At 44.1% G+C, this 27,086-nt stretch overlaps 1 protein-coding gene across 1 annotated transcript in view; it reads left to right on the plus strand.

Moving 5' to 3' along the window:
* Nucleotides 1–26,617, plus strand: part of SSU72 (SSU72 homolog, RNA polymerase II CTD phosphatase) — a 40,871-nt gene extending 14,254 nt beyond the window's left edge. The window contains exons 2-5 of the mRNA XM_075277591.1: nucleotides 681–824; nucleotides 21,127–21,266; nucleotides 23,409–23,527; nucleotides 25,984–26,617. Of these exons, the coding sequence (XP_075133692.1) occupies nucleotides 681–824; nucleotides 21,127–21,266; nucleotides 23,409–23,527; nucleotides 25,984–26,085 (505 nt within the window). The 3' untranslated portion in view covers nucleotides 26,086–26,617. The remainder of the gene's footprint in view (nucleotides 1–680; nucleotides 825–21,126; nucleotides 21,267–23,408; nucleotides 23,528–25,983) is intronic.
* Nucleotides 26,618–27,086: the final 469 nt, after the last annotated feature.

The following is a 27,086-nucleotide window of genomic DNA, read 5'->3' on the forward strand; positions in this document are numbered from 1 at the left end:
GTCCCCGCAGGAACTTTTTGTATAATTTGGAACTAAATATTTGTATTTGTTTGCACATGCTCTAGTCAATGCCTGAGGGAGACAGGTTGGCATGGGTGCAAAATAATTGGTGCGAGCAAGTTCATTCATTTATTGAACTGACTTATGTTTCGATGAATTGCCCAGACCTAGTCTGTAGAGATGAGCGAGTACTATTCGAAACTCCCATAGGAATGATTGGACGCGGCCGGCACGCAGACTTTGCCGGTGTCCAGCCGCTTAACCCCCTGCGTGCCAGCTGCGTCCATTCATTCCTATGGGAGCGTGCTATTCGAAACAGGAGTTTCGAAAAGTACTCGCTCATCTCTACTAGTCTGGAGTACTGAACGCAGTTCAACATGGCAATGAAATCTGCAATGCAAAAAGTTGTGTTTCTGCACCAGTCTGTGATGGGTATAGTAAAGTGTTTCTTTCCCTGGTGCAGATGAATGTCTGATCACATTAGTTCAATCTAAGGTGCAGACTTCCCCGTTCTCATGCTTAGTATGGGGTCTCATCATATCCTCCCATGGTGTGGATAGGCGAACTTGTGACCACAATAACTTACTGACTTAATATAGTCAAAAATTGTAGAATGGCTTTTCAGTTGTCTCTGAATCTAAAGTTCTTCTTTTTTTGTTTTTTTTTCTTTTGTTTTTCAGCAAACGATCCTTCAATGTCCGGTCATTTGGAACAGGAACGCACGTTAAACTCCCGGGTCCAGCACCAGACAAGCCAAATGTTTACGATTTCAAAACCACATATGAACAGATGTACAGTGACCTGCTTAAGAAAGACAAAGAACTGTATCCCAGGAATGCATTGTATTTAAACCAAAAAGGTTTCAACTCTCAAAGGTGTAAATCTCGCCATTGCATTTGCAGCTCAACTATGTGGTAGTGGGAAGGTATAACCTCAGTACTGTGGTATCACTTGGTTGGCAAGACAATCTGATGCATGCATATGTTTCTTTCTTTCCTAGCAGTGTTTGGGTGGCGACACACACTTGAAATATCAGGTCTAATTGTGGCAATGCCATTGCAATGTCTTAAGTGTGTGTTGCACACATCTTCTAAGTTGGAGTCTTTAGGCCTGGCCGCATGGGTTATTGGTAAGGAGGAGGTAAATATGAAAAACGCTCATTTGCGGCTTCCTTTTGGGTAAGTATGATATAACTTATACTCAGGCACTGCTGTGCTCTGCATACTTGCCCTGATGATGTATTCAGTTAAAGGGGTTGTCCGGTGACATAACGTTTAGGTGTTCTTAAATTAATAAAACTTACTAAAATACATAATGAAATTGCACCGATGGCCTGTTTCCAGATTTCCATTCCCTCCATTTTTAGTGGTACAGATAGTTCCACTTCGGGCAAAGAGCTTTGTCCCCCTCTGTGTGTGTTGGGGACATGCTAAGGGGACTAGCTTATGGCACAGTACATCAGCGAAGCCTTCCTCCTCCTGTGTCATGGCTGATGCGGAGACGGAGAGAGGTGCAGGTTGGTGTGGTTTACAGTCCTGAAAAAAAAAAAGCATATTCATCTCCGACATATTCTTGTCATTCTGCACCCTTTCTTACACAAAATGAAAACAAATTGACAGGCAGTGCTAAAGAACCGTATTGCAGCTGTTCATGGATTTATAGCCGTTCTATAAACCTTTTTAGTAGGTTAATGTGCCCTTGTCCTTTTAACAGGCATTAATAGAAAGGTAGATACCATTGCAGTTGTTGGGCGTAATAAGCAGTCCAGTCCTACAGGGTCTTGGTCTATTCCAGAAAAAAAAAAAAAATCCCTTGAAATACTCATGTCCTGTCATAAGCGGCTCTTTGCCAACTCCAATAAAGATATGATATTAGAGGGAGATTCGGAAGGTGGAGAAATATAAGGGTAAATACATAAATGTATAGTAAATGGTAAAACCCTGGGTAGGACAGACAGAGAAGGGGGGGGCTGCAGATTGTATTGCCTCTTTAGGGTCAGTTCACACGTGAACTGCCCGCGCGGGTTTTGACACTGAGAGACGCGGTGAGCCGCGTCTCTCTCTTGTCAAAACCCGCCTGCCGCGACTTTCCCCTCCGCTGTCGGCTCAAATGAATGAGCCGACATAGGAGGGAGCTGCCGGGAGCTGCCCCGCGCGGCTTCCGCCTGAAGATAGGGCAGGTCGTTTCTTTTCTCCGCTAGCGGCAGCCCGCCGCTAGCGGAAAAAAAAAGCCCGGCGGTCTACTTAGACCACCATTGTAAAGGGGCGGATTTTGAAGCGAAATCCGCTGTCAAAATCCGCCCCTTTGCCCACATGTGAACTAGCCCTTAGAGAGGGGGGGGCTGCAGATTGTATTGCCTCTTTATATGGAAAGGTTTGCTGTAAACATTATTTATATATATATATATATATATATCTCCTATTGTCTGAAAGACCACCCTCTCAGCAGTAATAGTTGTGTACTCCGTGTCTATCACAGTGTGACCCCTTTATTCTAGCATGGGCTGCTGTGAAAACAGGAATATTGTATGTGATCTATTTTTTTTTTTTTTCCCCAATACACTGACTGGACTCTACAGAGATGTTTAGACACCTGGTCTCTAACAGTAAGGGGGGGGGGGGGCGCCCTCTAACCCTAGAGGACAGCGGTTCTTCCTCATAGACTATGCTTTACCATAAGAGCTGTAAGATTACGGTAGACACTGTCATGGGATGTTGGGATGGTTGATGCGATACAAGTTCTAGAGTGGTCTGTCATTTGAAAATAAATGACATTGTAGCCATTAGGTTTCTGCAGAAGGGCCGTTGATCCAGTGTCAGGAATTTGGCATCGTCCTGTGGATCAAAATGGTAGGATTATAGGTTGGGGGGTGGCAGACCTGGTTTCTTTATCAGTTATGAGGATATAACCTACGGTAGCTGTAGCTGCTGTATGCAAGGGGGGAGGTAGGACTAATGACATAACGTGTGCTTTATTCCAATATCTAGCTAAAGTAATTCTTACACTTCACCTTATTTTTTTTTTTAATCTTAAAAACAACAACAAAATCCCTTCATACATTTAATTTACCCACAACAAATGATTCTGGCAAATTTGCATCACAAGGTATAGTATTCTCTGCAGTGTAGTAGACCACTAACCCTTTACCTTCTGTTACCTTACGTTATATCATGGCAGGTAGTCAGTGGAGGAAACCGAATTCTGCTCCCATTTTCTTCATTTTGCTTGCCTAAAAAAATAGCAGCCAAATGTCCTTGTGCATCCAACCATATTGGATGAGTGAGGCATCTCACTGATGTCATTACGTCTACTGACGGGGATGTCATGTAGCATAGCAGGCCCAGTCCGGTGGTACTTAAGACATGGATTAACTAGTCTTACTGTTAATAAATAGCCAGAGCTTTTCAATTAAACCCTCATTCCCTGACCAAAGGGGATAAATATCTGATCATTGGGGTCCTGACTGCTGGTACCCTCAGTTCAGGTGCTATGTGAATGGCACAATAGTGTACATGGGTGACCAATGCTCCATTCACTTCTTTAGAGCTGAAGGAGTATTTGGCTCAGTCAGTCCCTATGCAGTGAACAGACTGAGGCCATCTAACTCTTCAGATGCTTTGATCAATTGCAGTTGAAGGCCAGTGGCAAACTGGTGCCGCCATATTGCTTGAGATCACTAACAACCCTCCCCGGAAAATGACAGGGACATGGAGGAGAATTTTGACAGCGGAATCCACGTCATAATCCTCCTCCATACAATGTTAGTCTATGTAGACTGCTAGCAGAGAAAAAGAAGTGACATGATGTTTCTTAAGGCGTTTTTGCAAAAGTAAGCGACTTTTTTTTTTTTTTTTTTTTTTTTGCAAAAACATGACGCAGTGTTTTCACTCTTTACAGGAGGGGAAAACAGCCTGCTTTTTTTTTTTTTTTTTTTCAAAGCTGTTTTTACAAAAAAAAAAGGACTTGAACACATTGGGGCAGAATTATGAGAAATATCTTGAAAAAACATCAACTTTGAAACTAAACACAGCACAACTTACAGAATTATTTATACAGCACTGACATATTTTGCAGTATGTACTGTAACTGTTCATGTACAGCTTAATAAATTCACACCATACGAATGAGGACCCTGATCACAAAAGCTTGTAGTCTAAAGAAGGAGGGGGGTACACAATGTAGAGGTGCTGATCTAGTGGTCCAGCCATCTTTATGATAAAGGTTATCAAGCTGTATGAGCATTCACCTGTCAGTGACCTTTTATGTGCCTGGGCATACAGGGTTACATTCAGATAAAGGTGGAGGCGTGAACAGAAGCGTGCTAGTCTTAGACTCCCTGACTGCAGAAGTGTAGAATTAGGAAATGTGAGCGAGATGGGCTCTTTGGAGCACCGAGGGCATATCTGTTGCTCTGAGAGATAATCACTAGAGATGAGCGAACACTGTTCAGATCAGTCGATCCGAACAGCACGCTCCCATAGAAATGAATGGAAGCACCTGTGACGCTGACTTTGCCGGTGGCCGGCCGGCGTCAGAGGTGCTTCCATTCATTTCTATGGGAGCGTGCTGTTCAAATCGGCTGATCTGAACAGTGTTCGCTCATCTCTAATAATCACCAGTGCCCTCGTGATATGCTGGGTTCAGGTGACAGTATCCCTTTAAGACAGTCTTCAGAAATCTGCCGCAATCAATTGCAGGAACTTGAGGCCTAGTCCCGAGTAAGGTCTTGTTCATGTGTCTTCATTTCACGTACACATGCCATCCACATTTTTCACAGGTTGTATATTTATCTAGTCACTTTAGACGTCAGGAATTGATCATGGACCTTAGGTCCATTCAAAAATAAATAAAAAGGAACCATGTTACTTCTGTCTTTTTACTGATGCATCACACCAATGAAAGTCTAAAGCAGGGTGGGCAAGTAATTTTTCCATGAGGCCACATGATAAATCGAAACGGTTCTAGAGGGATATGCGTGCTGTTGCAAATTTAGCTCCACCCACTTCTATGCTGACTCCGCCCATTCTCAATCATTTTTCTCCCATGTGCCCCCGCAAAGTATAATGCTCCTACAGTCACCCTTACATTATAATGTTCCTCCAAATCTCCCACAGTATTAAGTCGCTCTCCTGGTGCCGAGTTGAAACTGGCGGAAACGAGAGGGGGACATTAAATTGGGGGCAACTAGAAGCAGACATGTCCCCCTCCAGCTACCCCCTATGGTTTAATATCCTCCTCCAGTTGACCCCAGTTTAAATTAGGGGGGAAGATGGAGGGTGACATTAATGCCCCCCCCCCCCCAATCTGCCTTCAGTGTAACTGCCCCCCTGCATCTTCCCCTAGTTCCCCCCCTCTTGCTCACACATGCTGTCTCTTCTCTCCTCTTTATCTTCCAGCAGCCCCCATTGCCGGCAGCTTGCTTTTTCTGTGAAACTGCAATCACACTGTCCTGTGTGGCTCCGCCCACTAACAAGTCTTAGCCTATCCTGGGGATATGACATCATCACAGGTCCTTGTATGAACTTCCAAAAGATATGCGGGCTGGACAGAACCAGACAGAGGGCCGGATATGGCCTGTGGGGCCGTACATTGCCCAGGTCTGGTCTAAAGGTATCAGGCTGCAGTGAAAAAGCACCACGTTTACGCCACATGGTGCCTCAGAGCTTTATGCAGGAGAATTTGAATGGGAGTCAATAGCAGACTTTTCCCTACAGCAAAAAAACCCCAAACATATCTTTAAGTGAATTCCACCTTGAAAAAAAATCATTGAAGTCAATGGGAGGCGGAAATTTATTTTTTTCTTTCAAAAACTTAAAAAAAACAACCAAAACCTGTTTCCTCCAATCCCCTTCAGCACACTGTATAAACCTGCCAAACTTGCATTAATAAAAAAAATTGCGTTTTAACAGGTTTTGCAGGTCCATACAGTGTTTTTTTTTTTTTTTGTTGTTGCTGATATTGATCCTCTATTGCTAGGTTAGCAGATGAACTACTGATTTGTGGGAGTCCAACTGCTGAGGCACCCACAGGTCCTGTGAACAAGGGACTTTTGCATCCACTAAGAATGTAGCCATGGTGGGGACCCGCACACCAGTTCCCCTACATTCATTTAATTGGCAGTGCAGAGTTAGTTTTTATTTTAGCTATGTGTGTCCTTATAGGCAGGTAATCCCTGATTTTTCAAGCCATCTTCTGTCTGTGGTTCATCTGTTTTTCCATATAGGTTATGCCAGATTATCAACTAAAGACATGTGGGAGTCTTTCCACCGAAGTCGCCATGGGTCAGCTGTTTGATGTGACTGCCACTTCACAGGCCGTGTAATGTCATATTCATTGTTCACATGGCCTAAGGGAATGGGCTGAGCAGCTGTACCACAGCCACTACACCAATGTACATCGCAGTGCTTGGTACGTACTGAAGAGCCAAAACGTGGCCTCTGCAAAAAGCTGTTCAGTCAGTGGCCTGTGTGTAGGACCCCTGCCAGTAGTCTTGATGCCTAGAAAGCCCCTTTTAATCAATACAGTGATTATTTGACAGCATTTTTTTTTTTTTTTTTGCAGTTTTTATTGGTGCCTTTTTTTGGGTACATTTTCTAATCACTAAGAAGAAGGCAAATGTTATCACCTTTATAGAAAATTTACTTCTGAAACACAACTTTTAGTGAAAGTGTAATAGGGTATGAGCCGCATCAGTACAGTGAGGCAGCCATAGTTCATCTTGTTAAGGGTAAGTTCACAGAGTTTTTTGTTTAGGGTTTTGAGGCTGTAATAGCCTCAAAATCCTGACGAAAAAGACTGCTCCCATTGAAATCAATGGAAGCGGCTTAGGTCTTCTTTTCCGGGAGCCGGCTCCCGAGAAAAAGAAGAGGTGCTCATTCTTCAGGCCGAGTCTCCTCGCGATTCGGCCTGAAGAAACTACCCTCTGGACTAGGCCCATTCATTGGGCCTAATCCGGAGTGCATGGCTGGTGCAGGGCACCGGCTTTTGTTTTTTGGATCGGAATGGTTCCGATCCAAAAAACTCTGTGTGAACTTGCCCTAAAGCCTCGCTACTCCTAGGGTTATTCTACAGTCGCTTTTAATTCTTCCTAAAAGTGGCAACCCTGTCTCCCCCCTTCAAAAAAAAAAAACAAACAACTTTGCCGTCACCCTAAAGATTCATCTCCAATTGAAGCAATTCCACTAGTTAATTCACTGACAGTGAAGAAGAGGTGCAAAAATGGGCAGCATGGCAGTGCCTAGTGAGTGTACTAATACTGACATGGTCAGCTACCATCATAAGCATCAGCATCCTGGGATTGTGGCTAGTGAAATGTAGGTAGCCCCTCCATCTGTAAGTAGTCTCCTGTCATACACATCACAACTGGAGCTCTAGCTGTCAGGCACAGCAGGCTTTCAGAAGTCTTCTTGCAGGCCTAGATCTTATGCCCTTCCTATCACTTTGTTGAAAGGTTTTTCCCACCATAAAAAGTAAGCATTTATCTTCAAGATTGGTGACTAGCATGTCTGCTTGTACTCGCACAAATCACAGTGGTCCCAGCCGCCCCACACACACACACACCTTCATTTTCTATTGCATTCACTCTGCCACTTCATTCAGTGTCTTTAGAATAGATGGCCAAGTGATCTACTTGGCTAAATTGATCCATTCAAATGGGACAAATGGCCCCAGCTCTTGTGATCCTATGAAAGCGGAGTCCTCAGCTCAGGCCCCTCCTTTGTACAGAAAGATCCTCTGCTATCTTCCTGTTGTCTCTATATGATAACAAAACTTTAATCTCAAAGATCTGTTTCCTTCCCCACTTAAGCTGTTCTCCGCCTCTGTATCTTCAGTCGCACAGTTTTTTTTCCTCTATAACCAGCCTCTCACATACACCTCTATGGAGAAGCAGCAATTATTTGGGTGTCTCTAGTATCCTCCTTACCCCCCCCCCCCTTCATTTCATAGACTAATATATAGAAAGTCATTGCCTGAAAAAAGAAACCATTTCTTTAACCTCCTCCTGCTGCACTTTTTTTTTTTTTTCGTTCACAGTGCCGAGGGCTTAGTTTTTTGCAGGACAAACTGTACTTTGTAATGGAAAAATTCAATGTTCCTTACGATGTACTGGCTATATGGAAACTGGGGGGGGGGGGGGAGAGGGACTGTCTTATGACGTTCACCCAAAATGACATGTTGCCTAGATTCTGTGGGTTGGCACGAATGCAGCCATACTGGATCTATATTTGTTTTTTGGTTACCATATTCTGACATCAGTAAGTTTTTATATATGATAAAGATTTCTGTATATGGGGCATTTTTGAATTCGGGAATTTCTAATGGGTGTTTTGGGATACTTTTGTGACCTAGGGAAAGGGGACCAAAGAATTAGCAAAATTAACAAGGTAAATGCCTGCGATCGGTGTGAACGTGGACATTGCTGCCAGGTCTCCGTTATATAATATAGTGCCAACCATATGTGGCTGTCGGGAAGAGGTTAATAAATATTACAGTTTCTCGTATCTCCTGTACTATTCACTTACTGAAAGGCATCGGCTAGATAAGACAGTTTTCATATGCTCCTCCATATGCCATCGTACTTCATGGTAATTGTATAGAAACTAAATCTTCAAGATCCATGGCGTGAGCTGTAATGACATAGGAGTTAGGCCATGTGACTTGTGTATTGTAGGATGAGATGTTACAGACCTATAAACGTAATATTCTGGCTCAGTACAATTTGTTGTGGTGGTTTTGGTAGCTACAGTTATTGTGAGGCACTTGACAGATATCTGCTTGAAGTGAAGAGGTAGTGAAGATGCATACAGAGCCTGATCTATGGCTGTACAGTACAGCTATCCTTATCTACTCCTTCAGTAGTGTAACAAAGCAGTCATTTAAGGGGTCCGTGCATGTCCCTAAATGCCCACCAGATGATGTCACTATAGCTCTTGAATAGAGATGAACTCCCGTTTCGATTATCACGCACGCATAGGAATGAATGGACGCAGGGGGTTAAGCGGCAGCAAAGTCTGCGTGCCGACCGCTTCCATTCATCCAGGATTGTACTATACTTTTGTTTTGATGTTGCCAGGGTTACAACGAAGGGCTACAGTTCCCATGATTCCTTTTGCTGTGATGTATCTTCCTGGACTCTGCATTATCTGCTTCTAGAGATGAGCGAGTACTGTTCAGATCAGCCGATCCGAACAGCACGCACGCATTGAAATGAATGGACGTAGCCGGCATGCGGGGGGTTAAGCGGCTGGCGTCAAAGCGGAAGTACCAGGTGCTTCCATTCATTTCAATGCATGCGTGCTGTTTGGATCGGCTGATCCGAACAGTACTCGCTCATCTCTATCTGCTTCCCAGCATGTGAAACACAATCCTGAATATGAGCATAGGGAGGAGGGGAGATGAGAGGTAGATGTGTGCAGTTTATTGGATGTCACGTAGAAGACTGGAGATTCATTAGGGACTTGACTGGCCTAAAAAGGTGTTTCCTGAGTACTGTTGATCTTGCTCCAGAAAACTGGCAACTGATCTACAATAATAGGAAACGTCAGCCCGTTGTTAGTTCTCTGGCCATTACAGGTTGTTTTTTTTTTTTTTTGTTTTTTTTTTTCAACTATCTAATGTTATTTATACACCCATTTACACTCTTCAGAGTGTGTGTATGTATGCACACCTAGCCAAGTGTGTTTCTGTAGGATTCTAGTAGCAATTTATCATCTAGAGAACAAACTCTGAGGCTGAGTCTGGAGCCCCCACCCCCAATATGTGTTCAGTGTTTGGCTGATCCCATCAAAATCTGTGTATGGTCTCCTTCAGGCCTCCAAGGAGTTTTCTAGTCTTAGCCATTAATGATGACTCTTCCTTAAAATAGGGCAAGTGAAGATTGGTGACGGCTCCCACCAGTCAACTCTTTGACGAGAGCACAGCATTCAGGTGACTGCTGTAACTTATAGGACCACTTTCCTGCTGTGTGCTTAATATCACAGCCTGGATGTGACTGAGCTGTGAACAGACCTTTGCCAGTAGAAGTAGCACATGGAGTGTCCTAGATGGGGATGTGACTGGACGTTCTGTAGGAAGACGTCCCATCTGCTGATCACGCCTTCTTCCTGGCTTGCCTTTGGAACATTTCGTTTAATTTTTATTTTATTAAACAAAATATATATATATATATATATATATATATATATATATATATATATATATTTTCATTCTAAAGATGGCCAGACACACTAAAGTTTGGTTATCTGTGATGCAGCCACCTGATCAATGGTGAGGTTATTATAGGAGTGATCCCACCTTCAACATTCACACTAATCTACTAAGCTGGCAATGTAGTTAATAAATTTAAAACAAACAAGGCAATGAGCCCGCACAGATTGGCCGATGCCTGGTCACTTTTGGCTGCTCACACTGAGCACCGACCTATCCAGCACGGCTGAACTGTTTTTGGCCGACACTCTCATGGGCAGTTGAGTTGACAGGTGTGGGATCTAGCAACGATCATGTTCACCTCTATTACCTGTGATACTGGCAGTGCAACCAATACAAACCTTTATTGCAGTAAGTGACCATGTACCCCTAGCCTAAGGCTTGCCAGGTATTTCTGGAAACATTCTCCTATCAATGGGACTTGTATGGGGCTAATGTAGTATTAAAGGCTCTGCTCAGTCTTGGAGGACTATGTTATCCTGTGGTGTTATCTCCAGCACCTGAGCGCATGCTGGGAAAGCTGTCATCTTTCTCGCTGTATGTAATACCTCACATCGCTTAGGACGTGAAAGGTCCTCTTTAAGAAAAAGGCGCAGGTAGGGGATGGACTGACGTAACAAATGGAGCTGTACTTTTGAAGCCTATGCTCGCAAATGGTGCTCTAATCAATACTAAGTAGAGATGAGCGAACACTGTTCGGAACAGCCGTTCCGAACAGCACGCTCCCGTAGAAATGAATGGACGTAGCCGGCACGCGGGGGGGGGTTAAGCGACCGGCCGCCGACAAAGTGTACGTGCCAGCTGCTTTCATTCATTTCTATGGGAGCGTGCTGTTCGGAACTGCTGATCCGAACAGTGTTCGCTCATCTCTAATACTAAGCATTTGGAAAGTCTTCAGACCCGTTCACATGTTATATTGAGGCTTTGTAGTGAAATCAGAATTTCCTGTTTTCTCCTATCAGCCTACACTCTCTACCCCAGAATGAGAACATAAAAACATGCAAATTTATTAAAAAGGAGAAACAAACGTTTTGCTTGGACACCAGTATTCCAGACCATTTCCTAGGATTCTAGAAACTTAGCTCCGAGGTATTCTACTGGCCCTGATCATCGTTAAGAGGTTTCCACACCTTGGTTGGAGTCTTCCTGGTCTGACGTCAGTTGCTTGGACACGGTTTGGAAGGAGACAGCTGTCTATGTAAGGTTTCTCAGCGCTGACCATACACTTCATCCATGTGAAGGAAAGAACTGCCTATAGAGGTCAGACCTTGAGAACACAGGGGCTTCCCTAATTCTTGAGTGGAAGAACCAACTGGGACTCTTTCTAGAGCTAGTTGCCCCATCAAACTAATCTGGGGGAGAAGGGCCTTGGTAAGGGAGATTACCGAGCACTTAGTGGTCAGGCTGAACTCCAAAGATCCTACTTCTAGATGGGAGGCACATCCAGAAGGCCAACCATCACTTCAGCTCTCCACCATCAAGAGCTTTATGGCAAAGTGGCCAGAAAAAGCACCTAAAGTACTCGGGTGGTGAGAACAAAATTCTGGTCTGGTGAAACCAAGAGTTAATTTTTTTTTTTTTTGGCCTCATGTCTGGAGGAAACCAGGCACTGCTCATGACCTACCATCCTTCCAGTGTAGCATGGTGGTAGTGTCATGCAGTGGCTGGTGCAGGGAGACTGGTCATGGTTGTATGGTAGCGAGATTTTTAGTGAAAACCTGACCGAGTGTTCTGAGCCAAAGGTTCATCTCCCAACAAGACAATGATCCTAAGCACATTGCCAAAAACATACAAGAGCAACATGGGGACTGCTTGTTAATGTTCTTCAGTGGCCCAGCTAGAGCTCTAACCTGAACCCAATTGAGCATCTCTGGAGAGACCTGAAAATGCTTGTGCATCAGTGGTCACCATCTTGGAGAAGACCTACAGAGAAAAATGGCAGAAAATCCACAAAGGTGTGCAAACCTTGTAGCATCCTACTCAAGAAGACTGGAGGCCGTAATCTCTGAAAGGTACTGAGTAAGGGGTCTGCGTAGTTATGTTGATGCAAGGTTTCAGTTTTATCTTTTCAATAAAATAGTGAAAATTTTGGGGTACTGAGTGCAGTATACTGGGGAAAACTGGATTTATTCTTATTACAAAGCAGCATCATAACAAAATGTTACAAATTCTGAAGTCTTTCCAAATGCAATGTAAATAGGTTTTTGTCAATTAACAAAATTAAGTGAATGAAAGCAATTCTCATCACTATTTGGTGTGACCTTTGTCTTCCATCAGTTCTTCTTGGCATTTGTAGATAGTTCTTAAGGGAACTTGGCAGGGAGGTTGTTCACGCCATCTTGGAGAACTAAGCACTAAGCTTTGCCCAATCTGTCTGTGTCTTCATGTCATCCTAGACAGATTGGCTCTGTCCAGGACTCCTCCTCCAAAGGACAAAGGTCACACCAAATATTGATGGATTTACATTTCTCTTCACTTCATTTTGTGTCTTGACAAAAATAGCCTATTAACCCTTCTATTTCTGAAAGCATTCTTATCTTGCAGCATTTTTCCCTCACCTGCCTTATACCTAAGTGGTTGCGATGACGGACAGATCACTAGTATGTAGGATAATAAAATGGATTCCTATTTGCATGTAAAGTCATGTTTATTGTGTAGGTTTATGTCGCGTCTCCACCCTTGTACATCTACTGCATTGTGTACCATGTATATGTGCTGTTCTACTATAGTGGCTACTAAATCTGTCTGTATTTTGCTGTGGGCCAATAAAATGCCCTTTTACAAACGACTGGTTATCAGTGTCACTTTCATGGAGTAGCGTCATGGAGCTTTATGCTCCCATGTGAGGGAATATCCAAAGAGCGAGTAACCCGTCACCTAGATTAGTGGGGGGCAACTCATGGCACTGGGTACACCATCTCCTAATGCAATGATGGTTGCGAAGGCTCTGCTCACACTAGCATCCCAGATCATTTGAGCCATACTGGGTTCCCAGCTGAGGTTGCCAGTCTGAAACTGTGCCGTAATCCTAATAGGAACATATGCCCATTAGGCATTGACTGTTAGCCCTCACCTCAAAAGTTACTATAACTGAACACTATTAGGCTTGCTGATCTGCGTTTTTGGGTCACCCCTCCCTTCCTTGAAGGGTATCTGTTTCCCTCAGTCTTGGGATATGCCATAAATGGATCCCCCTTATATTTGGTGACTAGGGTCCTGTGACCCACATTTGCTGATGCAAATCGGCTACCATACACAACTTGTTTCTTCATCCATCTCTCTCAACTTATAGATGGTTGTGTGGTGCAATATCCGTTTTTTGATGGATAGAGGTGGTGCGCTTAGGTCTCCTGGATTCATTATTGTTGACGGACATTGACAAACTAAAAAAGTTTAATCAAGATAATAGAAACGGGAAGTGCCAGGTCATTACCCAGTTAGGCTTCATTAGGATTAGTCCAGGTTCATATATGGGACCATGAGCCTGGGGCAAACCTCAAGACGGGGCTTATTCCTGTCCTGAACTAAATGAATGGGTATGTGGCGATACGGGCACCTCTCAGATGTCGTCCATGGGCTTGTACCTTATTGTCCAACAATTCCCATTTGGTAATACAGCTGTAGTAGGGATATGTACACTCCAGTAGTGGAAAGGGGTTGTGCAGTTTAGTATCAGGGTAAGTTCACATGGGAGGAATGGGCCTAGTCCGGAGGAGGGAGTGTCTTCAGGCCGAATCGCGAGGCAAAACGGCTTGAGAAATGAGCACCTCGCTGCTTTTTCCGGGAGCCCGAACAAGCCGGCTCCCAGAAAAAAAAACTCCTGAGCAGCTCCCATTGATTTCAATGGGAGCCGTCTTATTGGTCAGGATTTTGAGGCAGTTACAGCCTCAAAACCCTGACTAAAAAACTCAGTGTGAACTTACCCTAAGTCTAGTAGGGTAAGGGATTGTTAATCAGGATCCGTATCTCGCATCTGGAGAACCTTGTCTGCATTACTTTACATAGATAATAAGATTTGTGAAATGCTTCAAGGGATTGTCCACTTTCAGACTCCTATTGAGAAACATATTATTTGTAGAAAAAAAGTTGAACAATTTTCCGATATACTTTTTGTATCAATTCCTTATGTTTTTTTTTAGATCTCTACTTGTCATTCATTCTTTTCTCCCAGTGGATAACAAACAGTCCCTGGTCATGTGATCTACCGTCCCTGGTCATGTGATCTACCATCCCTGGTCATGTGATCTAGTGCGCCTGTATGTCCATCACATGACTGTGAACCATATGTCACTTTTGGACAGATTTTTATCCACTTGAAGGAACTGAGAAGATCTAAAAAACCCTGAGGAATTGATAAAGGTATATTGGAGAATTGTATAACTTCTCATTACATAAACTATAACATTGGTCTCTGAATATTGGTGTTAAACTGGCCAAGCCCTTTAAGTTATCCTATGGGGATACTGCTAGGAAACTGAATGCTTACTGGCAGGTCTCTCCACAGATCACAGCTGGTCTGTAGGGGTCCCAGCAAGGGAGGGGACACTTTTTGATCAACTTATTGTTATGGAGGCTGACTATCAAGTAGAGATTGTCTAAAGTGGACAACACCTGATACCAGGTTTGTGGTTTCTAAGGCTTGGTTCACATCTACATTTGAGAATTACGTTCCTCTCGCCACTTTTTTTTTTTTTTTTTGTGCAGAAACCACACTGACCCCAGTATGGGGTCTGCGGGTTTCCTAAGGTAACTGCTTTTTATGCGGATTAAGTTTCTGTTGGGGACTGACCCTCAGAACAGAAACAGGAACCTAGCCTGAAACCTTAAAGGGGTATTCCCATCACGATTGTTCAGCAGGCTGTGTGCCCTCTTCACTTCCTGGTTTTCTCAGCACATTGGTGGGCGGGGTTTCATTTGCTCTATCTGCTATGTTTGCAGTCAGTAATGAGGGATTGGTTGTAAATGAATTACCACAGTATGAAGCTGATGTAGCAGAGCTGGATTTGAGTCAGTTTGTATTACATACAGAGGTACCGGACTCCTTATCTCAGCCCTTATCAGCCAAATTCAATTAAACCGACTGATAAGTGGAAGAGCAAGAGATAACAGCTCAGAAATCCCGGAGCTCTCACCTCCCCTATCTGAGGAGCTCCATTGTTTGTTTGTCTGTGGCAGAGACATACACAGCTCAGAGCTGCTGCCGAGCACTCCCCCCCCCCCCCCCCCCCCCCAGATAAGCCTGTGGTCCGGGGCCCCTGGTCATAGAAACGCATGTAAACAATGAAGTGAATAAATTAAGATAGCGGCCAAACAAAGCATTTTTGATAAAGTAATGTATTTATATAGTCTTCTATCCACATAAACTAGCAGTATAGATAGGATCCTTGTTAAGGGACAACCCCTTTAAGACTGGGCGCAGGTGTGAACCTAATCTACACCTGGGGATTCCATTCCTCTTTCCACCTTAAAAATGTAGAGAGAAAAGTCCTGCAAGCTGCGCTTTTCTGTCCGCATGTTTTGCCCCATTCGGGCAGAAACCTGGTGAACCCCATTATAGTCCATGGGGTCTGCAGGTTTCTGAAGGTAACGGCATTTTTTTTAAAAAAAAAAATTTTTATTTTTTTTTAATCAGATTTTGAAACCTGAACCAGGTGTGGACCTAGCATAAACAATCTGATTATCTGGAATAGTGAAAGATTCATTCACATCAGCGTTTGGGTTCTGTCCGGGGGAGTCTGCATGGGCAAAATGGAATACCAAATGCAAGTGCAAGCGGTGTGCCGTAAAAGCACACGGACCCCATAGACTATACTGGGATCCATGTGCTTGCTGCGAGATCTCTGCAGAGAGCTTGTGGACAGGAAAGTAGTTCACAATGTAGTATATTATAGTCTATGGTGTCTGTGCTTTTTCTGCACACCGCTTGCAGTTGCGTTTGTATTCCATTCGGGGGGGTCCCCATGCGGACTCCCCCGGACAGAATCCAAACGCTGATGTGAACGAGGGCTAACTGCGCTTGTTGCTCAGGAATGGTGGGGACTAGAGAGAAAATTCCAGAAGCGGTGAGTGGTCCTCTTTAGTGACTGATGCTGTCACATCTCCCCCCCCCCCCCTTCCTTGTCGGGTGTCCATCTCTATTTACCCCAATGTATAAAACACAATAGAAGTTTTCTTAAGTCATGTTTGGTTTTGTTTTTTAGTTTTTTGTTGTGTTTTTTTAACCTTTCTGAGGGCAGACAAAGACCTTCTTGGTACACCGCTGTCCTTTGACCTAGCCATACGACTAGTAAATGTGAAAGTCTCTGCACCCACCACAAGGGGGAACTCTCTGGAGACAGACCTTCCATTCAACACCATATTCAATGCGTTTATAGTAAGTTTCCACGACCGGATGGAAGATCCATGGGAGTCTGATAGCCCTGGATCAGCTTTGTGAAGAGGCACGTTCATCAGTCTCATGTCCAAAACACAGCTTAGAGGAATAGGAGTTGGGCTGCAATAGCACGGTACAGGCACTACACAGTGTACAGAGCCGTCTGTTTCTGGCATCATACACTGTGCAGCGGCCACAGCTGCTGATCTGTGGAGGTGCCAGGTGTCTGACCCCCACATATATCAGATGTTGGTGACCTATAGATTATTTCCTCACAACCCTTTACTTTACCCCTAGGGTAGGAGACTTTGTGCGCTGTAATAGAAGCCATTTTTTTTTCTTCTCGCATGTCATTCAAAAAAATAAAAAGGTGAAATACAATTGAATTGCTCATACACTGCGTAACTGGTTAGTAGTGGAAACGTGTCAGACATATATGAACAGTAATACAGACCCCTGACATGAGGGGGGGGGGGGGGGGGGAGGATTTTGGCTTCTGCATGTTTCAGTATGTTCTTTTCACTTTACAGTTTTCCCATGAAATCCTTCTATCACCTCTGATAACTATTAAGGGTAAGTTCACACGGGGTTTTTTGATCAGGATTTTGAGGCTGACATTGAATTCAATGGGAGCCAGTCAGTTCTTTTTTCTGGGAGAGGTTTGTTCTGGCTCCTGGAAAAAAGAAGCGACATGTTCATTCTTTGAGGCGGATTTACCTCACAAATCTGCCTGAGGACATTCCCTCCTCCCGACTAGGCCCTGTCATTTAGACCTAATCTGGAGCGGAGTGTGTGACTGGATACCGGTACAGTCGCAGCTACCCGTATTTTGGTACGGAACTTGAGGCGGCCTCAGGATCCCGACCAAAAATAAACCCCGTGTGAACTTACCGACTGCTGGGGCTCGGATGGTCGCTAGATCAGGGCCCTGGTCCTCCAGTCTCTCACAACCATGCTGAGGAGCAGTGTCAGTGAGGCAGAGCTGGATCATGTGCTCAGCTATTCCATTCACAGTTAGAGATGAGCGAGTAGGTATTCGATCAAATACTACGATATTCGAAATACTCGAACTCGATCGAGTACCACTCGCTATTCGAATGGAAAAGTTCAATGAAGAACCAGCATTGATTGGCCGAATGCTATACAGTCGGCCAATCAACGCTGGTTCTTCTCCTACCTTTAGAAGTCTTCTCTGTGCAGCTTCCCCGCGGCGTCTTCCGGCTCTTCATTCACTCTGCCAGGCATCGGGCCTGGGCAGAGCCGTCTGCGGATGTCCGCTTGTAGTGCGGACATGTGCAGTTGGCTCTGCCCAGGCCCGATGCCTGACAGAGTGAATGAGAACAGCCGGAAGACACCGCGGGGACGCTGCAAGGAGAAGACTGCCCGGAGGATCCAGCCCGACCCTCACTCGTGGACTTGGTAAGTATAATTTGATCGAACGTTGCCTACCCCTGAAACGAGCATTTTCCCCCCATAGACTATAATAGGGTTCGATATTCGAGTAGTCGAATAATGAGGGGCTGCTCGAAACGAATATCGAACCTCGAACAATTTACTGTTCGCTCATCTCTATTCAGAGTCTATGGAACTGGCAAGAAAGGGACTAGATGACGCATGGATTTCATGGCTAAACCTTTTTCTTGTTTTTTCACAATTTTTGTCACTTTTTTTTTTTTCTTTCTATTTCTGCATTATTTTTATCCAGTGAGGAAACATACATATATATACATTTTCAAATTTCAAATATAGCACTGAGTAATACAAATAGTTTTAAAATTTTCCCTCTGCTATGGTATTACTTACATAGGTGACAGGGTTTGGAATTGTGAAGTAGGTGTGCTAGTGACAATTTTAATTATATATATATATATATATATATATATATATATATATATATATATATATATTTTTACATATTTTTACTTGCTGGTTTTACCTGTAACAGAGCCATTATATAGGAGCCCACATCTCCCTACATTCACCTGATCACATGACTGCTGAGCCAGAAGTTAGACGTGTTATAGTGGCTCCCAGCCACCCCTGCTTTCTCTCTGGGGTATTGACAGTGACCTTCTTATACCCCCCCCCCCCCCCCCCCCCCCTTTCCACCAATGCAGCTGTTATTTCTGCACGGAAGTATAAAGTCAACAGGCAAGTGAGTAAAACTGAGTCCAAACGTACAAATGCAGCGGTAAGAAGTGCCCTTTTACAGTCCCGGCATTTACTCTCATTTACACTTTGCAGAAAACGGCATTTTCAGAAAAACGCAGCATATTAATTGTACCTGCAAAAACTCTACATTTGTCTTATAGACCTAAAAGGCAAAGAGGAATAGGAGTGAAAGATGCGAGCACTTTTGTTACCCCCTATTCAGGGCTCGTTCACATCTGCGCCCGGTCTCCGTTCTGCAGGTTTCCGTTTCCTGCACAAAACAGAGGCAGGAGATGGAAACCTGCAGGACTCATTCATGCCCATTCATTTGAATGGGTTTGAAAGATGTCTGGTTGTGAGCGGCGGTGAGCGTTTTATGCTCTCCACTGCGAAACCAGTTTTTTAAAATCGGACACAGAGTTGGACATGCAGTACTCTGTGTCTGGTTTTTTAAAAAAAAAAAATGGTTTCGCGGCGGAGAGCATAAAACGCTCACGGCCGGACCCGGTCTGATAGCTTTCCGTCTTCTGCATCCAGAGATTGGAAAGCTCTGCCATACAGAATGTATGGAGCGGCAGGTCGTATGTGTTACCCGTTACCCCAGTCAGATGAGGGCGCAGGACCCTAAGCAGTCAGACATCTTTCCATCAGTGAATATTCTTTACCCTGTGCAGAGCTGGAAACGTGAAATAACTGAAGTAGGCCTTACCCAAGAGTATATTCTTTGTATACCATTCAGATCAGTTCCCCGGTTATAACTGGGTGCTATATGTAACCCTCATCATATAGGGAGGGTGTACTTTTGCCTATTCGGCACATTTGATAATCTAGCTGTACCACGTCCTATAGATTTAAGCGCAGACCATTCTCTCAGGGGTTAGTAGATAATGAAAAAGCTTTGCAATGAATGTCTTCCTGCTTTTCTTCATGTTTGTTTTGTTTATGTTCATTCTGTGCTTTGTAGCAAACTTGCCATGGCGATGTATCGTAATCTGCCTGTGCTGTATATCATATCTGCCTCCGGTCAGTCTAACACATTGTATATTGCAATTTTAATGGGGTAACCCCATACTGGTGACACATGCATGTATGAAGCGTGCTCCCTGAACATGGTACATGTCTGATCTCAAAATTGCAACTAAAGGCATTCACTTCGTCTTAGGTGATCACATTTGCAACAGTTTGTCCATTCTGGTCTGTCGGAACCTCAGGCCACCTCCGGTTCCATACCAAAATACAGGTAGCTGCGACTGGATGCCGGTGAATTGCACCAGCATCCAGTTGTGCACTCCGCTCTGGATTAGGACCAAATGAATGGGCCTAGTCGGCAGGAGGGAGTGTCTTCACGCGGATGTCACGAGGCGAATCCTCCTGAAGGCATGAGCACCTCGCTTTATTTTTCCAGGAGCCAAAACAAACGGCTCCCATTGATTTCAATAGGAGCCGTCTTTTTGGTCAGGATTTTGAGGCGGATACGGCCTCAAAATCCTGACCAAAAACTCTGTGTAAACTTCCCCTTACATTTTTATGGCCTATCCCTGGGGATCGAGCACAGTGTCGTATAGCCAGTAGGGTTGAGCGATCAGGGAAATATCGGATCCCGATCGGCGATCGAGCAAATTTCATAATTGGGATTGGCTGGAAAATGCTGAAATCTCAAAATTGGCTCAACCCTAATTAGCCAGTCCGCCTCATTCACTCGAATGGGACACAGCTGGACAAATGCGAAGTGGAAGTGGCGATCACACGATCACTGCTGCTATTTTTAGCTGCTGATCTGTGAGGGTCCTGTGTGTCCACCCCCCCACTGATAAAACATTGAACGGTAAAGATAGGTGATCAATATTTAACTCTGGTAAAACCTCTGTAATGGTAGCTATTGATTCCGTTACCTTGACAGATGAGGGCAAGTCAAGGACTGTTATTTTTGGTAGCCCTTCCCTTTAACAGGTATTGCATGGTAACACAGTGTCACCCAATACTGTGCGATAGATCACGTACCTTCCCCTTTAAACCCCCTCCCTTAGTGAATGAATATATGTATGACGATAATGGCCTCCTTTCTCCTTGCCATAACATTGAGATGCAGACCAGGCCCCCGCCGGATTTCATATTCCAGGACATGGAGGCGAATCTTGCCGGAAGCTTTTCTCCTATTGATTGAGAAGTGCAATTCACTAGATTGGCGATTCTCAGCCGCTAATAGTTAATGCGCTCTAATGAAAAGGCCCCAGAATTGATTCTTATAATTTTTAGATTTCTCCAAGCCTGGAAATATGGCCTCCTCCCCTATAGTACGTCGCCAATGATGAGGGTTTGTCCTGGATATGTAATGTATTGTATGTATAGATGTGTGCAATGTTACCAACAAGGTTCCTTAATTGGAGACAATTCAGATATACACAGAACGGTATCTTACACATGTTGGATAGAAACAAGAGGATCAAACCACGACCGGAGAGGTTTCAGAACTGCAAAGACCACTTTGACCTGGTGATCACCTGCGAGGAGAGAGTCTATGATCAAGTAGTGGAAGGTAAGAACATATCGGCGCTCATTCTTATCTATAGTCTTAGCTATTGTAGCAAGATGGCAACCTGGTGATATCCCTTGGTAGCCGAGGTTGCATCTCTACGCTGAACCACCAGGGCTCTGCAACCTTTGGCACTATGGCAGCTGTGACACTACAACCCCCAGCATGAGCGTTCCAAGAACAACAAAGACAATCTACATGCTGGGAGTTGTATTGTCACAGAAGCCGTACAGAAGTATAAACTAGCTGGTACCCGCCATGTCCGGAGCAGGTGGAGATATGTCATACGTGTGCATCTCCTTGCCAAGGAGCTAAAGGAATTCTCCACTTTTTAGCATGTTTCGGGTCCAGAATTCAGCCCTGCTTCATTCCTTAATTTGTTGTCTTAGTGGTCATGGTGGAACTGCTAGGAAAGGCAAAAAAAATTCTGCTCATCTCCACCCCCACCCCAGTGATTGACAGCTTTCTGTGTATACACCCTGATACAGAAGGAGCTGTCAATCACTGTTGATGGGCGGGTGTAAGCAGGACTCTCAGTCTGCTTAGGAGTCCTGTCAGGATTTATATATCACAGAGCTCAGCTTCTCTCCTCTATCATATAACCCTATATATCACAGAGCTCAGCTTCTCTCCTCTATCATATAACCCTATATATCACACAGCTCAGCTTCTCTCCTCTATCATATAACCCTATATATCAGAGCTCAGCTTCTCTCCTCTATCATATAACCCTATATATCACAGAGCTCAGCTTCTCTCCGCCATCATATAACCCTATATATCACAGAGCTCAGCTTCTCTCCTCTATCATATAACCCTATATATCACACAGCTCAGCTTCTCTCCTCTATCATATAACCCTATATATCAGAGCTCAGCTTCTCTCCTCTATCATATAACCCTATATATCACAGAGCTCAGCTTCTCTCCTCTATGATATAACCCTACTGTATATATACACAGCTCAGCTTCTCTCCTCTATGATATAACCCTATATATCACAGTGCTCAGCTTCTCTCCTCTCTCCTATAACCCTATATATCACACAGCTCAGCTTCTCTCCTCTATCCTATAACCCTATATATCACACAGCTCAGCTTCTCTATCATATAACCCTATATATCACAGAGCTCAGCTTCTCTCCTCTATGATATAACCCTACTGTATATATCACACAGCTCAGCTTCTCTCCTCTATGATATAACCCTATATATCACAGTGCTCAGCTTCTCTCCTCTCTCCTATAACCCTATATATCACACAGCTCAGCTTCTCTCCTCTATCCTATAACCCTATATATCACACAGCTCAGCTTCTCTATCATATAACCCTATATATCACAGAGCTCGGCTTCTCTCCTCTATCATATAACCCAGGGGTAGGGAACGTACGGCTCTCCAGCTGTTGCAAAACTACAACTCCCAGCATGCATACTGGCTCTGCTGTTCTGGGAACTCCCATGGAAGTGAATGGAGCATGCTGGGAGTTGTAGTTTCACAGCAGCTGGAGAGCCAAAGGTTCCCTACCCCTGCTATAACCCTATATATCACAGAGCTCAGCCTCTCTCCTCTATCATATAACCCTATATATCACAGAGCTCAGCTTCTCTCCTCTATCATATAACCCTATATATCACAGAGCTCAGCTTCTCTCCTCTATCATATAACCCTATATATCACAGAGCTCAGCTACTCTCCTCTATCATATAACCCTATATATCACAGAGCTCAGCTTCTCTCCTCTATCATATAACCCTATATATCACAGAGCTCAGCTTCTCTCCTCTATCATATAACCCTATATATCACAGAACTCAGCTTCTCTCCTCTATCATATAACCCTATATATCACAGAGCTCAGCTTCTCTCCTCTATCATATAACCCTATATATCACAGAGCTCAGCTTCTCTCCTCTATCATATAACCCTATATATCACAGAGCTCAGCTTCTCTCCTCTATCATATAACCTATATATCAGAGGTCAGATTCTCTCCTCTATTGCAGACTAAGTTGCAGGAAATGTTAGTATATTATATAATCTGCTACTACAGAAGCCTCCATGGAATAACATTACTGCTATATGATAGATATGTGCATTGGTCAGTATTTCTAGATGATCTGAATCCAGATTATTTGTTCCACAGACTTGAACTCCAGAGAGCAGGAGACCTGTCAGCCCGTGCACGTCATCAATGTCGACATCCAGGATAATCACGAAGAGGCCACACTAGGAGCTTTCTTAATTTGTGAACTTTGCCAATGTGTAAGTCTTGTGTTTTCTAAATCTAATATTCCCCAAAGTTTAGCAGATTTATTTATATAGCACCTGCATATTCCGCAGCACTTTATGGACCGTAAGGTTCATGTACAGACAAGATGAGACCTTAGTAATGTCAGTTCACACAATAGGAGTGAGGGCCCTGTCTGCCAGAGCTTACAGTCTGGGGTAGGAGGATGAATCCGTAATACTGCATCCAATACTTGCACACAGGCACAGTACACCTCCATTTTGAGAAACAAAAAAGTGCATGAGGCCTTATACACAAAAAGTGTTCTGTAAAGCTTTTGGAGGTCTATGCCACCTTCTGGCCTAAGTGGGTACTACAGCTGTGTTACCATATCTTGTATTTTAGTTGAGTTCAGATACACGGCAGAGTTGTCCAGGCTCCATCAGATACTGTGAATTTGTCATGGATTTGGGGGAAAATTCCACCCCTGAATCAGCAGTAGATTCTGCCACCGCTTGTTTTAAAGGGAGGGAGAGATCACAGCAGGACGCAAAAAAAAAAAAAATTGCCAAAAGTGGCAAGAGATGTGAAAACTTGCAAAAACTTCCTGCCAAATTGTTACCTTGTCTGCTCCAATTTTTTCCTTGAGTTCCTCCCTGTGCAGAGGCCTGCGTACGCCTCAATCCCTCACCATTAACCTCTGCCCAGTGAGCTATTGTCAAACTGTGATGACAAGTGTTGACCTCATTGTCTGCAGATGTTTTAGGGGTGTGAATATAGTCAGTAGTATAACAGCGTAGCCCCCTGCCCCCCGGCTGTAATGCTTTATTACTACTTGGCAGTATCGAGCCCACACTGCTTACTGTGTGTGCCATGAGGATGCCTGCAGTAGTCTTGGCACCCGGGACGACTATTCTTTCCAGAACTCCCTCATATCTTAATTTATGAACTAGTAGAGTCTATTAATCTGCTGTCCTTTACTGGCATCTCTCAAGGACACAGTTTCTCTACCTCAGGTTCTTGTTTCAGGGTTAGACACGGTTAGATCAGTAAAGCCAGGGTAGACGTAGATCAGACCATTGCAGCATTGACAGCCCCTGGTTCTATGACCTGCTAGGACACCCTTCTTTGTGCGCTAAGAGTGCCAGCCTATTGTGAAGTCACTCTTTTCTCCATTTAAAAACCTGCACAGGTTCTGTTTTGTTTTGTTTTTTTGTCTTATGGCAGTGATGGTGAACCTTTTAAAGACAGCGTGCCCAAACTTCATCCCAAAACCCATTAATTTATCTCAAAGTGCCAACACAGCAATTTAACCTTAATACTGTGCGGATGCACAACTGCACACAATTACAGACCTGCAAAATATGGTTATATGAATGGGGCTTTATAGAGCTTTCTGCTCCACAGTGACCCCCACACAGTACACTCTGCTCCACAGTGACCCCCACACAGTCCAATCTGTTCCACAGTGCCCTCCACACAGTATAATCTGCTGCACAGTGGCCTCCACACAGTATAATCTGCTGCACAGTGGCTTCCAGACTGTATAATCTGCTGCACAGTGGCTTCCAGACTGTATAATCTGCTGCACAGTGGCCTCCACACAGTATAATCTGCTGCACAGTGGTCTCCACACAGTATAATCTGCTGCACAGTGGCCTCCACACAGTATAATCTGCTGCACAGTGGCCTTCACACAGTATAATCTGCTGCACAGTGGCTTCCAGACTGTATAATCTGCTGCACAGTGGCTTCCAGACTGTATAATCTGCTGCACAGTGGCCTCCACACAGTATAATCTGCTGCACAGTGGCCTCCACACAGTATAATCTGCTGCACAGTAGTCCCCAGACAGTACAATTTGCTCCACGGTGGCCCCCACACAGTATAATCTCTTCCAAAGATGGGTGCCCAAAGAGAGAGCTCTGAGTGCCACCTCTGGCACCTGTGCCATATGTTCGCCATCACTGTCCTATGCTCTTTGCTGTGGAAAGACTTGAAAGACATACTGTACATTCACCTCCGCCATTATCGTTACCCCAGAAGTGGCCACAATATCACACACTTGCCAATCTGAGAAGGAATGGCTCCTGTGTGACATTTTAATGGGGATAGCAGTGATATCAGAAAGGGCTGAAGTCTTGTAAACCCTGGCCATGCATTCCCTTGGTTTTAAAGTACAGACCTATCTGGTGTGAATGCCCTAGATGCCCACCACATGGAGCATTCAGGGAAACATTCAGATCCGGAGGGCAACCCCCTAGCGAACTGACGATTACCCCCTATGCCCTGGATAGAGGATGAGTGTCACTTGTGTCACAAAACCAGTCAAAAAGCTAGAGCGAGATCCACGGGCATATGTTTGGCCGAGCACTGGGCATCGGTCGGTAGGCATAGTCAGCCAGATATACAGTATACTCTATAAGTGCCATATAGACCAGTATAGTATTGTGCATGGACCGGGGTAACAATGTCCGCCTCTCTCTTCCAGATACAACACACAGACGACATGGAGAACGAGATAGATGAACTGCTACAGGAATTTGAAGACAAAAGTGGCCGGACCTTTCTCCATACCATCTGCTTCTATTGACGCAAACCCACTCAGGCCTTATCCTCTATTATTATGTTATTATGGCGCATTTCCCACAAATATTTTTTATTTCTTTCTTCCTTTAATTTTTTTTTTTTTTTTCTATTTTATTTTATAAATTTCCAAAAGTGTTTTTTCCCTTCAGGTATTTTGTCCCAAAGGACAAGGGATGTACAAAGGTTTGTGTATATATGGGAAATAGGATAGACTATGAGAGAGCTCTATGAAAAAACAAAAAAAATAAAAAAATAATGGGGAAAAAATAAAAGAAAACCAATCAGGATTGCCTAAAATTTGTGCTGGATGAGTATTATTTTAATCTTTTTATATATACAGTATATACTTTCCAAATGAGGCGTTTCTTTCGTGGTTCTAGTTGCTTTGTCGCCCTTCGCTATCAGAGGGGAAAAGATGGGTATTGATGGACCTGCTTGTCAGTACATGGGTTACTGCTGACACTTTGGGTTGTGATGCCAGTTCTACAAATATGAATATTAATATCTGTAAAATAATAGGTAATAAATTGGAAATGTACTCTCTAAGCGCTGTTGTGTGTCATTTCTTACCGTATACCTGCAGCTTGTACACTACATCCAGCACACACACACTGCCTTGGATCCCTTGTCATCTGCTCGCCATAACACAACCTGAAGTCACCTCTAGGGGGAGCTCACTGCATACAGACTTCTATAATACAGTGTGTATAAATTCATATGCACTTGGCTTACCCGCAAAGGTGGCGGTATGCCTCTAAAGACAATATGGCGGACTAGTGTAACGTAGACACCCGCGTTTGCCTTTCACTTTCCGACGGTGTTGATCCCTTTATGGATCTTCAATTGGTGACCTCTCCACAGGGTAGGTGATCATTAAAAAGTTCTGGAAACCCCTGTAATAATGGGGTTATGTCAGGCAACAGGGGTTCAGCGGTAGAAGTTGTTACTGGGACCCACACACAAAATATACCACTTTTCTAAATGGCACAGGGTAGAGAGGGGCCT

Source organism: Leptodactylus fuscus, chromosome 6 (genome assembly GCF_031893055.1).
Source record: "Leptodactylus fuscus isolate aLepFus1 chromosome 6, aLepFus1.hap2, whole genome shotgun sequence".
Classification (NCBI taxonomy): Eukaryota; Metazoa; Chordata; class Amphibia; order Anura; family Leptodactylidae; genus Leptodactylus; species Leptodactylus fuscus.